The 13174-nt window shown below is 44.5% G+C and overlaps 1 protein-coding gene across 4 annotated transcripts; it reads left to right on the top strand.

Moving 5' to 3' along the window:
• The first annotated feature begins 3 nt into the window (after window positions 1-3).
• Window positions 4-10041, top strand: EXOSC3 (exosome component 3). 4 transcript variants are annotated; one of them, XM_049810009.1, is made up of 5 exons: window positions 4-289; window positions 388-537; window positions 1409-1560; window positions 2929-3016; window positions 7264-10041. In XM_049810009.1, exons 1-5 carry the CDS (start codon window positions 11-13, stop codon window positions 7342-7344), a joined length of 750 nt encoding a protein of 249 aa, XP_049665966.1. In that variant the 5' UTR covers window positions 4-10; the 3' UTR covers window positions 7345-10041. The 4 variants fall into 4 exon arrangements, with proteins under 4 accessions (XP_049665966.1, XP_049665968.1, XP_049665967.1 ...); XM_049810011.1 differs by lacking the exon at window positions 7264-10041 and adding an exon at window positions 3609-7183; XM_049810010.1 differs by lacking the exon at window positions 7264-10041 and adding an exon at window positions 3601-7183.
• Window positions 10042-13174: the final 3133 nt, after the last annotated feature.

The raw sequence follows: 13174 nt of genomic DNA, 5'->3' as shown, positions 1-13174 counted from the left end.
CTGCGCGGCGATGGCGGCGGGCCGCGGCGTGGCGGCGGAGGCCTGCGTGGGGCGGGTGGTGCTCCCCGGCGACGTGCTGCTCCTCCCCGCCCGCCCCGACGAGGACGGGGAGCGGCTGCGGCTGGGCGCCGGCGCGGCCCCGCGGGGCCGGCTGCTCTGCGGGCCGGGCCTGCGGCGGTGCGTGGCCGGGCTGCTGGTGACCAAGTGCGGCCTGCTGCGGCACCGCCAGGCGGGCGGCGGCGGCGGGGCGGCGGGCGGCGCCTACTGGGTGGACTCGCAGCAGAAGCGGGTAGGGGCGCGGGGGGGGGAGCGGGCGTGTGCCGGGAGAGCCCCCGTCTGGGCCGCGCCTGCCCGGCCGCGCTGACCGCCGACCCCCCGCTTTTGCAGTACGTTCCGGTGAAGGGCGACCACGTCATAGGAATAGTGACGGCCAAGGCGGGGGACGTGTTTAAGCTGGACGTCGGTGGGAGCGAGCAGGCGTCGCTGTCCTACTTGGCCTTCGAGGGCGCCACGAAGAGGAACAGGCCGAATGTGCAGGTTGGGGCTCGTTCCTCGGCGGCGTCGCTCGGTGGCGCTCCTGTTACGCTTTAGCGGTCTTGCGTAGTAAAAGTATTTTTATAAACGGCGGGGAAAAGGAGGGGCGCGCGTTCGTCTGCAGTGGTTTTTGCCTCGGCCCTCCTCGGAGGTTTCTGCGTGACTAGGCTGTGGGCTTTCTGAGGTGTCTCAAGAGAACGTGTCACTGGTGTGGCTCGAGATCTGTCAGGTGGCGGGCATTTGCACTCCGTACCTTTTAATTTTTGCCAGCCGTAGGTGCGATTCATGAGTAACGTGCGTCCAAGGGGCACTCAGAATTTAAGGCTCTAGAACGAGCTTTTAAAACACCATCTGGTACTGCTAGAAAACAGTTCTTTAGTAACACTGTTACAACACTTGTGTGGCACAGGCGTGCCACAGTTTTCTGCATTCAACTGAAACACCATCACCAGAACGTGAAAGTGGGCTGTAAAGAAAAACGAAGTATGTTAGTGTGGGGTTTGTTGTTGTTGTCCTCAAATGATTACAAGAGCAGGTTGCTTAGATTTTTTTTTAATACTCTTAAAGTCTAAAGACAGAAATTCGTGTTAGGTATTTTAAAAAGAAAAGAGGAATACTCTGTGAAACAGAATTCTGTACTTTTAAAAAATATCTTTCAAATTCCAGTAGTGATACAAGATAATCGTTCCCAGAGGATGTTGCCTTTAGTAGAAGAGAAGATGAAAATTCTTATTATACCAGTTTCTTTTTCTACCACCAATATTTTAAAACTATTTTGTGACTCATGAGAGCATCTTTATCAACTGAGTATTTCTTACAAATGTGCAGTATGATCTTCTCTACTACTTCTGCTCTTTGACACTGTTTTGTTTAGGTGGGAGATCTTATTTATGGTCAGTTCCTTGTAGCGAATAAAGACATGGAACCAGAGATGGTCTGTATAGACAGCAGTGGAAGATCAAGTGGAATGGGAATAATTGGACAAGACGGCTTCCTCTTTAAAGTTTCCTTAGGTCTAATAAGAAAGTAAGTACTGAGAAAAGTAAGTAGTCACTCTAACGTGCAATATGGTGGGTAGGATTCGTACAACTGTGTTCTCTGAGCAGTGTGGGCAATTTGGTAATCGGTGTGTAATTGTTTTAGTGCGTTTATACCAGTTCTACTGAATAGAGTATGGATATTGACCTAGAAGGAGTGTTTATTTTCCCCCTTAAGAGATTTAGATGCTTTTCTATATGGTGTTGTGTGACCTGTTTAAAAAAGTATGTGGTTGCCAAGGCAGCATGGAGAATAAATACAACTAGTGACCTGGGGAAATCAAACATTCAAGCTAGGGTTTCAGGTATGTACCTACTACCTTGGAGTTTAAAAATGGGAAATGCTTACTGCCCTTTTTCTGCTTAATGAGATAGTGAGGGATGTACATTTGACTGACAGCTGATTAAAGGACTCTTTCCACATGAATACACATTTTCTTACTTCCAAAGCAAAATTAGTGGGATTTCATAAGCTTTTAAAGTAATTGTGAACTTTGGAGTTACTTATGCTGATGTAAAGATGAGATTTTTATGACTATCAAAGAATATCAGATTAAATGAGTAAATGATAGTCAAGCTTTGCTGTTGCTTTTGGGTGGGTTTTTTTCTTTGGTTTTGTTCTTTGGAAAAGCAATCTGGAGATGCAGAGCAGCTATTTCATACCTGGGGTTTTTAAGTAATGATTTGTTTGGTTTCCATGTCCCATCACAAGTCAGGGTGAACTGATACAAATATTTTTGCAGCCATTCTGTTTGTTTTCCAAATCTTGTCTGTATGTAAGTAGAGAAATAACAGTATATTACAAGCAAACTGCTAAATCCTGATATGTTTGTCTCCTTTGAGAAGCCTGTTGAAGCTTGATTTAAACCTAGATGTATTACAATGTTCCTGACATTTCTATTTTTCAGTATGCTGTCACCTAATAAAAACACAATACTCTGTTTACTGCTGTTAATATTGTCTCCTGAAGGAGAAGGGAAGTTGTGTTTTGAAAGACACATCTTTAACTCTGGTGTCAAATTTATAAGTAGCAGCACTTTAAAATGTCACTTTGTCAAACAGTGTAGTTTTAGAATTTATTAAACCATAGAATTGTTCTAAAAGTATCAATTCACTTTAAATTTGTCAGGTGTTACTTCTGAATCTAATTAGGAAAAAAAACAACTAAATTCACAAGTGCTGTATTTTTTTAGGTGCATATATTTCATAGGAGAGGAGAATTGAAAATCTGATACTCTGTTGCTAATAGGTCCCATAAGACCGGTGCTGCGGTTTAGTTACTGAGTGATAATAATGCAGTGTCTATCAATTGTGAGCACTTACTACTTCCTCTGACTTTTTTTAATCTTGTTTACAGACTCTTGGCTCCCAAATGTGAAATAATTCAGGAGTTGTCACAATTGTACCCGTTTGAGCTGGTGCTGGGAATGAATGGAAGAATATGGGTAAAAGCAAAAACAGTTCAACAGACTTTAATTATAGTAAATATTTTGGAAGCCTGTGAGTATATGACTGCAGAACAGAGAAAACAAGCTCTTGCCAAATTGTCAGGGAATTGATAAGAGAAAACGTTGAGGATTTGCTTGAGATCACTGTAGGGTGTTTTGGTTATTTTTGTATTCAGATTCATATTAAAAGCAATTTTTAAATGAAGTACTAGACTTCTGTTGTTCTTCAGTTCCCTTCTTTATCCACTCAGCTTGTTCTTGTCTTGTTTAGGAACTTTGTTTTTACTCTTACGATTATGAAACCCTGTTTATGCTTATGAATTTTCTGACTGATGTGGAGACAGTCTTTAAAATCTTCCATTAGGTGTGAGTTTTGAGGTGTAACTAAAGTCTTCTGTAAGAACTGGTCAATTTTTAAACTGCATATATTTGCTTTTTTAGTCATTATTAGTATTAAAACTTCAAACAATATGTGTTTACTTGGGGTAGCGGAAAGTATCCTGCAGGTCATTCATTCTGGCCAGGTGCTCTATACAGTGACAAAAAGTGATTATTTAATATTTTACAAAATTTTTGTTTAGAAATGCAGGTGGAGAATACCAGAAGATAATTACCACAGGGCGTAGCCTAAAATAATCATAGGGTGCTTAAGGCAGGTGATCAGGTAAGACCGAACATATGTGTATAGTGATGTTGCCACTTTCCCTAAAAGACTACCTGGCTAGTAGTATTAAGGAAATAGCATGAACATTCCAGTAGCTTGATGGCTCACTGGAGGTAAAGAATATAGGTGACAGTAATGCTATTTGAAGTCACTTGCAACTTTTCCTAAGTGCTTTTTAACTAGAGATTAGGTAAAGACCACTGCAGCAATTGCCATGTATTTCTCACTTCTAGACATTTTAGATTTATTTTCTTTAGGTACAGCATGAAGATTCCATATAGCTTTGCCTCATGTTTAACAAAATCAGCATTTCTGAAAAAAGCTGTATTAGGCTTCATTGTATAGTAGTTCCTCACATGCATATAGAGGAAATGCTGTCCTAAGAAGGATAAGCTGTCAGTCCATTTTAGTATGTGAATAGTTTGCTGCTCTTCTTTTGAAAGAGAGCCTTGGAGTAATGGAAGGGAAATTAGTGATGCCTGCTTTCTGTGGGAGAAGAATTTGACTGTATGTACCCAATGATCTGCATTGGAGCTGTTTAAGCAGTTATTTAGATCTGTGATGGTTTTGGTTCTTAATAAGCTGAATAGTTTGATAGCAATAGTTACATGAAATTTGAAAAAATGGACTAGTTAGAGTAAGCCTGAATACTGTCTTAATTCCAAGTGGAAACAAAATTCTTCCTATTGTGTATTTCACCCAAAGTTCAGCCTGTGGTATTTGATGATGCTGTTTTCTTTGGCATCTCTTTAATTTAGAAATTGCTTCAATTCAGAGCCATTCCTCTGAGTCATCTTTAATATGCTTACCTAGGGCTTCCCCGGATTCAATAAAAACACAGCTGTAATGGTTTTCATGTGAGTCTGATGGCTACAATCCAGAATTCTTTCTGGGTTTCACTGGCCTCCATATTTAGTGTTTAGGATATTGCTTCTCTGGCTTGGTAGATCTTTAGTCATCTCTTTTTTTCACCTTCTGTCTTCTCCCAGCTGAAGTAACTTTCATTCACATCTCATAAATCTTTTAGGCCTATAACCTTTCTCTTACTACACCTGAAAAGCTGTAACTTTAGGATTTCACTAATACTGCTCTTCTCCAGTGTTTTTTCAACTTTAGTTAACTAGAGGCCCTGCAGGTTGTCTGTTGTTAGAACAATAGCTGGCATAAGCAGAAAAGCACTTGCCAGATCAGCTCAGGGTGCTAGCTTCGTTTTCTGTGAATGTTCTTGGATCATAATAGTAAAACCACAGGAATGGGGAATGACATGGATCATTTCCTGAAGAGTTGTGGCTTGAAATGCAATTAGCCTTACCACTCCCCCTTTTACTTGTCTAAGCAGCCTCCCTTCCCTCCGGAAAGTCTTCAGTTTTAAGCCTAACCTGCAAGATATGTGAACAATCCCTGATTTAAAAATGCTGTTTTGGTAGTGCAGCATAGCAAATGGTGAAAGTTTTCAACATCGTCAGTGCCCCATTTCACACCACCCATTATTCTGTCCTGTTGTCAACTGCTTATCACCCAAGTAGAACCTTGATTAAATCAAGAGCAGGGAACAAAATGCATTAAAGCTATGCCTGTGTTTAATACACAGTCACTTTAAGTATGTACTACACTTAAGTTTGACAACTTATGCAGTGGCAAAAATGACAGTGGATGTGAGTAAAACAGGTGTGGGGAAAAAAATGCTTGAAAGCAAATACATTTAAAGACATTACTAAAGGCAGTATTGGTGTTTTGGTTTCTTTTTAACTGGAGAAAAGAAAACTCTCTACATTCTTTACACCAATTACTAGCTTTGACAAGCTTTATCTAATGAACAAAATGTTCAGGCAAAATCTATATGATGTCTTTGTGAACTTTTAGTTCTGGCTTAGTGACTAAACCAGTATTATCAAAAAGAGCGACATAGAATATAACTTGGTTCAAGGAAGAAATACTGATCATGAGTGAATGAAGTCCTTCACATTCCCATTAGAAGCACATAAACACATTTCAGGAAATGGAACTTGCAGCAGCGATGCTGTGGACTTGAAATGCACCTTCATTAGTAGAATGTCTTTCTGTTGCATTTGTGTGACGTTTGCCCTTGTCAGTTCAAGTCATTATTTAGTCATTAATTACAGATACGCAGTAATTGTGCATTGGGTTGCTTTGTTACATTGCTTTTCATTCAAGTTGTGATGAAAGTTAAAAAGTAAAGACTGTAGATGTCAACATGGACACAGTCCTTATCCCCAGAGATGAGGATGACCCCTTAAAAAGAAACTTTACAAAGAATTAAATGGAAACCGTACATTGAAAATATGAAATATGTAGTTTGTGGTCCTTCCTAGGTTGATGTGTTGTATAAAGACCAAGAATAAATGCCAACAAAATACAGATATGCAGTGTTGAAATTGTGTGATAGTAAAACATTAGTATTTTGCTCTAGCAGAAGAAAGTTGCACAGACAAATAGTTCAATGTAATAAGAGGATGAAGAGCTGAACTGTAAGGTTATGGTTAGAGTGTGGCTGTAACTCTGCTAGATTAGAAGTTTACTGTGCCCAACTACTTATTACCACCTTACTACTGGAAGTTGCAACTGAGGTTTGCTGGCATGTGTATTTGATTCCTAGCCAGGTTCTGTCAAAATGACCCACATTGGCATCAACACTTTTAATAGCAGGGTTATTTTGTTTTTCTAACCCAAATGTTCTTCTAGCAGAAGAGGTCATGGAATTTTTCTGTTGGATTTTAAATATTAAGAGCAGCTCATCTACTGGGGAAGCTCAAATTTGTTAGAGAAAGCCCAGTTTTCTTAATGCTTGAGCAAATGATTCTGAGTAACAGCTAAATCAACCGGTTAATCAACATGTTGTTTTAAACCTTACAAATTGGTCATCTCCAAGCTTTACATACTTACATAAAAAAATATTTACACTGTTTTTTCTAGCTACATACAATCAACTTGGTGAGATATGTTGAGTGTAGAAAGTAGCTGTCTTAAGGACAATGTAGGACACTTTAGTTGTATTAGTAACACAAGCAGCCTTGTGCTTACTAATGACTTGTATAGATTGCAAGATGCATAACTACTATTGAAGCCTATAGTAAGGAATTAAACGTGAATTTTGTCCCAACAACTTGAAAGAGAAACAGAAACACTAGAAAAGTGTTGGCTGCCTGGATTTTAATAGAAACTATGTAGTAGCTGTGGGTGGTTAACCAGGACTGCTGCGGAATGAGCTTTCCTCTGATGTCGTGATCTTGCAGAGGTGCAGTTACTGCCTTTTTGGTGCTATCAATATGGGTATTTTGGGATGTTCAAGAGCCTGTTTCTGCTTATAGAGCCTGAAGCTTGACCACAATTCTAGTGGCTTCAATAGTCATTAAAAAGAACTCTTCACTAGGCCTCAGAGTCCAACCTAATGTAAGAAAAGCTAAAAAACTGGAATGAAATAGCAGTATAGGTAGCACTGCAGTAAACGGGTGTATTGGTTTTGTGTGGCAATGTTTTGGTAGCGGGGGGGGGGGGGGTGTGTGGTTACAGGGGTGGCTTCTGTAAGAAGCTGCTGGAAGCTTACTTTTTTTTCCGATAGAGCCCATACCAGCCGGCTCTGACACGGACCCACCGCCGGCCAAGGCTGAGCCAATTGGCGATAGTGGTAACGCCTCTGTGATAACATTTTTAAGAAGGAAAAGAAAAAGTTGGGATGTGGAGAAACAGCCGCCGGAGAGAGGAGTGAGAACATGTAAGAGAAAACAAGCCTGTGGACCCCCAGGACAGTGAAGAAGGAGGGGGAGGAGGTGCTCCAGGTGCCAGAGCAGAGATTCCCCTGCAGCCCGTGGGGAAGACCCTGGTGAGGCAGGCTGTCCCCCTGCAGCCCAGGGAGGTCCACGGTGGAGCAGATCTTCACCTGCAGCCCGTGGAGGACCCCATGCCGGAGCAGGTGGGTTCCTGAAGGAGGCTGTGACCCCATGGGAACCCCGCGCTGGAGCAGGCTCCTGGCAGGACTTGCGGATCTGTGGAGAGAGGAGCCCATGGAGCAGGTTTTCTGGCAGGACTTGTGACACTGTGGGGGACCCACGCTGGAGCAGTGTGCTCCTGAAGGACTGCACACCATGGAAGGGACCCATGCTGGAGCAGTTCGTGAAGAACTGCAGCCTGTGAGAATGGTCCACGTTGGAGAAGTTCGTGGAGGACTGTCTCCCGTGGGTGGGACCCCACACTGGAGCAGGGGAAGAGTGTGATGAGCCCTCCCCCTGAGGAGGATTAGCAGCAGAAAATAACGTGTAATGACCGTAAACCCCATCCCCGTCCCCCCTGTGCCGCTGGGGGGCCTTGGTGAAGGAATCCGGGAGTGAAGTTGTGCCTGGGAAGAAGGGAGGGGTGGAGGGAAGGTGTTCTGAGATTTGGTTTTATTTCTCATTACCTTACTCTGGCTGATTTGTAATAAATTGAGCTAATTTTCCCCAAGCTGAGTCTGTTTTGCCCGTGACGGTAATTAGTGTATGATCTCTCCTGTCCTTATCTCGACCCGCAAGCTTTTTGTTATATTTTTCTCTTCCCTGTCCAGCTAAGGATGGGGGAGTGATAGAACGGCTTTGGTGGTCACCCGGCGTCCAGCCAGGGTCAACCCATCACAACGGGACAAAGAAAAAAATTATAGGCTACTGAGAGATTCAATTTTGCTTTAATTACGCTTACCTGATCTAAAGATATTAAAGACTGAAAGACAGACAGAAGGACTAATGACCTCATCTGCTGTTTCCAAAGGCCTTGGTTATCTGTTGTATTGTAAATGGTAGGCTTTTCTGTGATTCAGTGTTTATTAGGCTATTGCCAAAAGACATTTGTGTAAGCATCTGTATACCCGTTAAAAAGACTTGCTAATTCTTTCTTCCTGTTCTACAGATGGAGTGTGTTCCACCAATCTCTTCTTGGTGTTCCACTGTGAACTACTCATGTGGGTGAAACTGATTTCAAAAGGCCTGTAGGTCCTTTGGTTTATTTTGTGACTACTGCACCCTGATCTTACTTTTAAGAGAAATCTAAGATCCTGTGTCCAGGCTGGCTGTAGGCAGAATGGTGCTTTTATTTCTCTGAAAATCAGAATGAGGCTGCAAGCACCACCACCTGAGTACATATCCCTGTACAGTCTCCAAACAAGACATGGCTTTTGCCTGGTCTAGTTGAAACCTATGTCAGTCTGCATCTGGGTGCATATGCCTATAGAAGCACATGGGTGAAAAGTTCAAGCTGTATTTTTGTGTATCTGCATCTACTCTTATTATTGGCTCAGTATTGAAAATCTTAATTAGTCTGGAAATCCTTCTATGGACATAGCATCTAGATCTTGCCTTAGCCCACCGCGGTCTGTTTCCTTGTTGCTTTTGAGATCTCCTGTTTCCTGATATATTAAACAAACTGACTTTTCCAAGCCATTTGTCTAACAACGCCCTTGGTCTAAAGCTGATCTACAGAAGCATGATCCAACAAGAAATAGAAATAATTAACTTCTGAAATAACACACAGCTTTGTCATTCTGTATGTGAATTGAAAGTTTCGTAATGCTAAATCATGTTTTAGCATAGATACTGATACAGTGCATGCTGGGTGACTTATGCACAGGCATGCTAGGGAAATTTAATTAACTGATACACAAGCAGTTTGCAGACCGATACTCTTCATTCAGTTTAACCGCTATAAAAGTGAATTATGAAAGCAGGAAAGAAGGGCTCGATGTGCTTTTTAAGAGCACTATTCAAAACCTGAGAACTAGAAGATTAGATGTTGGTGCCTGTTGCCCTGTGAAATGTTCTTTCCGTGTGTGTTAGGGACTTTATTAGTCTCTTTAACAGGAAAAATGTGTGAAAAACATCTGAATAAGTGTATGGAAAAGCGAAACTATTACAGATCAATCCTGATATGATTTTACCAAGAGGGAAAACCAGAAAACCAAAGTCCTCAAATTCCCATTCAGCTTTCCTGCCAAAATCTCCCTACCTTTCTAAAGCAATCAAGGCAAAGGTAGTCCAATAAGGAAGTCCAATAAGGAAGTCCAATAAGGACAAAGTAGTCCTTGCTGCAACTCCACTTAAGCAACACAGCAGCTTTTCATGGAAAGCAAGCCTTTCTAGAGAGGTAGGCAGAGAAGGTTAGATTCCAGTATTTTCATGACACCATTTTTCTTTGGGTTCTGTGTCTATTGGAAGTGTGCATGCATTCAAGGGATTTCATGGCTTTGTAAAGTACGAAGACATTCTTGGGTGGAATCCAGATGCGCGGGCTCAGATTTTTCTGCATTTTTCTTTTTAACAGTAGGGACAAATGAAGTCAGAGTCAATTCTGTGATTAACTGCTTATTGTTCTTGCCTGATGCCTTGTCATGGACTCCTACGCAGAGCAAACAATAAATAAAAAGAAGTTTTCATCTTGTGATAGGTGGTGGTTTTTCCCTGCAGGAACACTGGCTACCTTTGAATTGTGAAGGCCAACTGCCAGATTGTTAGAGGTGTAACGTGCAAAGGTATCATTAAGAGAAAATTTTTTTTGTTTTGTGTGCTTACCATGGCAACAAAAAAATAGAACTGCAATTCTACCATTGCCAAATGTTGACAGCTGGACCCACAACCGTTATAAAATTCAGAAGAAAGGAATGTTGACAGCCTGCAGAAATTAGGGTTTTAATTACATGCTGATGGCTGACAATTCGTCAATCATTTTTTTGTCATAATGTTTTTCTGAAGATTGCTGTGTCAGAGTAGCGAAGATACATTCTAATGCTGACTGCATTTCAAAAACAGCGAGAAAGCCACTTGCGCATACGACGTTTGGTGTCGACAGAGAACCTCCGCACACTGGTTAAGGAGAAAAAGTAGAGATATTACTTGGTTTCATGTATTTCCAAGGGAAAAAAAAAGCAGCCTCAAACCCTGCAGTCCTCCCAGATACCCCAGCTTTTTCAGGTAGTCTGGTAATGCTGTTTCTGCCGTGAACTTTCCTTAGGTTATTTTTTGATTGCTGCTAAGTGTGAGTGACTTCAGTGCTTTTTATAATCCATTTGATTTCTAAAAGCATGTGCATGGATAAAAGCATAGCTACCACAATTTCAGGCAAAAAGACCCAAAATCTTTCCCCTGCAACTGCCTGAGACTGTGCTATTCCGACACGTACTGAGCAACACGATGCAAAGGGACGTGCTCTTGCAAAACGGCTGTTTGGCGTTGCCGTCCCGCAGCGCAGGACCGCTGGGCTCTCCTGCGGGAGCAGGGCAGCCTGGTCAGGGAGCAGCCAGCCTCTGGGAAGCCCCTGTGGTCTTCTGCTCCAAGGGGTCTGCCGGGGTGCCCGGTGATAGTTTCTGGTGCATCCCAGCACAGGGGAACATGGCCTCCAGTTTGATCTGTGCTAGAGCAGAAGCGGGACGCTGTTGTTGCTTTCAATTAGCAGGTAACTTGTTTTGTGGTGAGGTTACTCAAAAAAACAAGCTCTGTGCTAAAGATAAACAAGCTGCCAATAAGGGGTAGACTGAGCAGGTCTAACCAGAGTGGCTGGTGACTCCCAGTTGAGAGATAAGAAACGGCCATTCATTTGGTCTAGGTAAGTTTGGGACATGCTGAAAACCAGTGGCTCTAGGTGGTTTGGAATGTAGACTCTGCGGTAACATGGAAGAGATTATGTTCATTCTCCCCAGCTGCTGTTGTGTAACTGACCAGACAGCGCTGTCACTGCTGCCACCTTTTTTTGTTTGGTTTTTGGTATTTTAAGTGCCAGCTTAACAGGAGACCCCAGGGAGTAGTCCCAAGGTGGTGAGGATGAGTCTTCTCTGCGTTTCTGGCTGGAGCAGTGCCTCATGACGACAAGGAGCTGAAGAGCGCGTTCTTCAATGGTGTTGTGACATGTTATTGGCTGGCTTATCTGAGCAAGTATATTCTTGAATGTAATATGTATGTAAGTATTTTAAGTGCCCCATTAATCAGATTACTTGAGCGATAAGCTCCCTACGTTCTCGGACTTCAGGCCTTACGGTTCAGTTTTGGGGTTTTTTTTTTGCCTTAAATATATTTCAGCACCGTATCTTACAAAACAGTTCGTTCCTTTCCTGGCTTACCCAGCAGCTGAAGAAAGTCCTGGTGAGGGAGCGCGGGCCCCGGCAGGGAACGGAAGGTTTTTATTCACTCCAGTCCCTAAGGGCGGGCTAAACCGCCTCAGCGCCGCGGCGGGCGGCCTCGGCTCGGCGCGGCGCGGTGCCTGCGCGGAGGGCGCCGGGGGCGGTGCCTGCGCGGCGGCCACGGGGCCGGGAGCGGCAGCGTGAGTGCGGGGTCGCGGGGGCGGGCGCCCGGCGGGGAGGGCCGCGGGAACCACCACCGCCGCCGCGCCGGCCGCGGGAGGGCTGCCCTCGCAGCGCCGCCGGGCCCCCGCCGGCCTGCTGCCCCGGCCCCGCTAGCGCGGCGGGGAAGAGGCGCGCAGCCCTGAGGCGAGACGTGAAGGAGGGGCGCGGGGGGGGGGGGGCGTGCGAGCAGCGGGGCGGCGGCGGGCTGCGCAGGGCCCGCCTGAGGGGCGCCGCGGACGGAGCTGCCCGCCCACCTGCCCCCCGCAGAAACGGCGTGGTGGCCTTTGGCCTGCTGCTCGGGCCGTCGGGGCTCTGCCGCTTGCCCCGGCGTTTTGCGGTCCGGAATCCTGCTTACGCCTGTCCTCGTGATCGAGTATTTCGGTTGATCCCTGCGCTCTTACGTGACTTAACCAGGGTGTAAGCGGGCGCAGCGAGAGCGGCCAGAGGCAGCGACACGCTGCGCTTCGTTCCTCGTGTCGTTCCTAGCGCGCCGGTTTGGTCTTGGGTGCGATGGCGGTACTGAAGAACTCCACTGACTGAAGGCTCCTTCAGGTTGCTTGAAGTTCCAGTTCGGAGCCCTCCCAGCCTTCCCTTCCGGAAGCACAGGGACAATTTCCCCATCAGACAATTTCCACGCCAGACCTGGTTCGTAGCAGACAACAGAAAGGGTAGACCAGGTTGTGGGGAAATTGTTCTCAGCTGGGTGTATCTGCTGAGACTAATGCGTTAGTCTCATTTGTGCACAGAGCCGCCCCTGCCCTATGGGTCGCAGTTGAAACCTATATTGATTATTTTGTGGTTTTGCCTTTCGTAACAAATAATTTTGCTGTTAGGAGTTCTGTGACGTGAGGAACGTGAAAGTTAAAATACAGGCAAGGCCTAAGAATCCAAAAACGTGGAAAAATAATTTAAGCTTGAATCTGCAGGAGTTATGGCTGCGTTGGAACAGGAGGGACCACTTGCTGCCTAGCGGGTTGCTGTGTCTTTGGTGAACGCTGATTTGTGTCATTGCATTATCTCTTGGTATTCCCCTTCTTCCCCCACCTCTGCAGACTGCCACAGCGTGCGGCTTTCCTGCTCTGGATCCCCAGCAGACCCAGCAGTGAGTTTAGCCTGTATTATCTTCACCTAAGTCCTTTTGGCAGTTCTGTGCTCCAGGGACTTCCTCCCATCTCCA

The sequence above is a fragment of the Accipiter gentilis genome, chromosome 9 (genome assembly GCF_929443795.1).
Source record: "Accipiter gentilis chromosome 9, bAccGen1.1, whole genome shotgun sequence".
NCBI classification, from domain to species: domain Eukaryota; kingdom Metazoa; phylum Chordata; class Aves; order Accipitriformes; family Accipitridae; genus Astur; species Astur gentilis.
This window is presented reverse-complemented; position numbering and strand designations above follow the sequence as displayed.

Coding starts and splice junctions, on each gene's coding strand:
- EXOSC3 (XM_049810007.1), top strand. CDS start 11: ATGGCGGCGGGCCGCGGCGTGGCGGCGGAGGCCTGCGTGGGGCGGGTG. Junction 538..1,408: donor GGAACAGGCCGAATGTGCAG/GTTGGGGCTCGT, acceptor TGTTTTGTTTAG/GTGGGAGATCTTATTTATGG. Junction 1,561..2,928: donor TCCTTAGGTCTAATAAGAAA/GTAAGTACTGAG, acceptor TCTTGTTTACAG/ACTCTTGGCTCCCAAATGTG.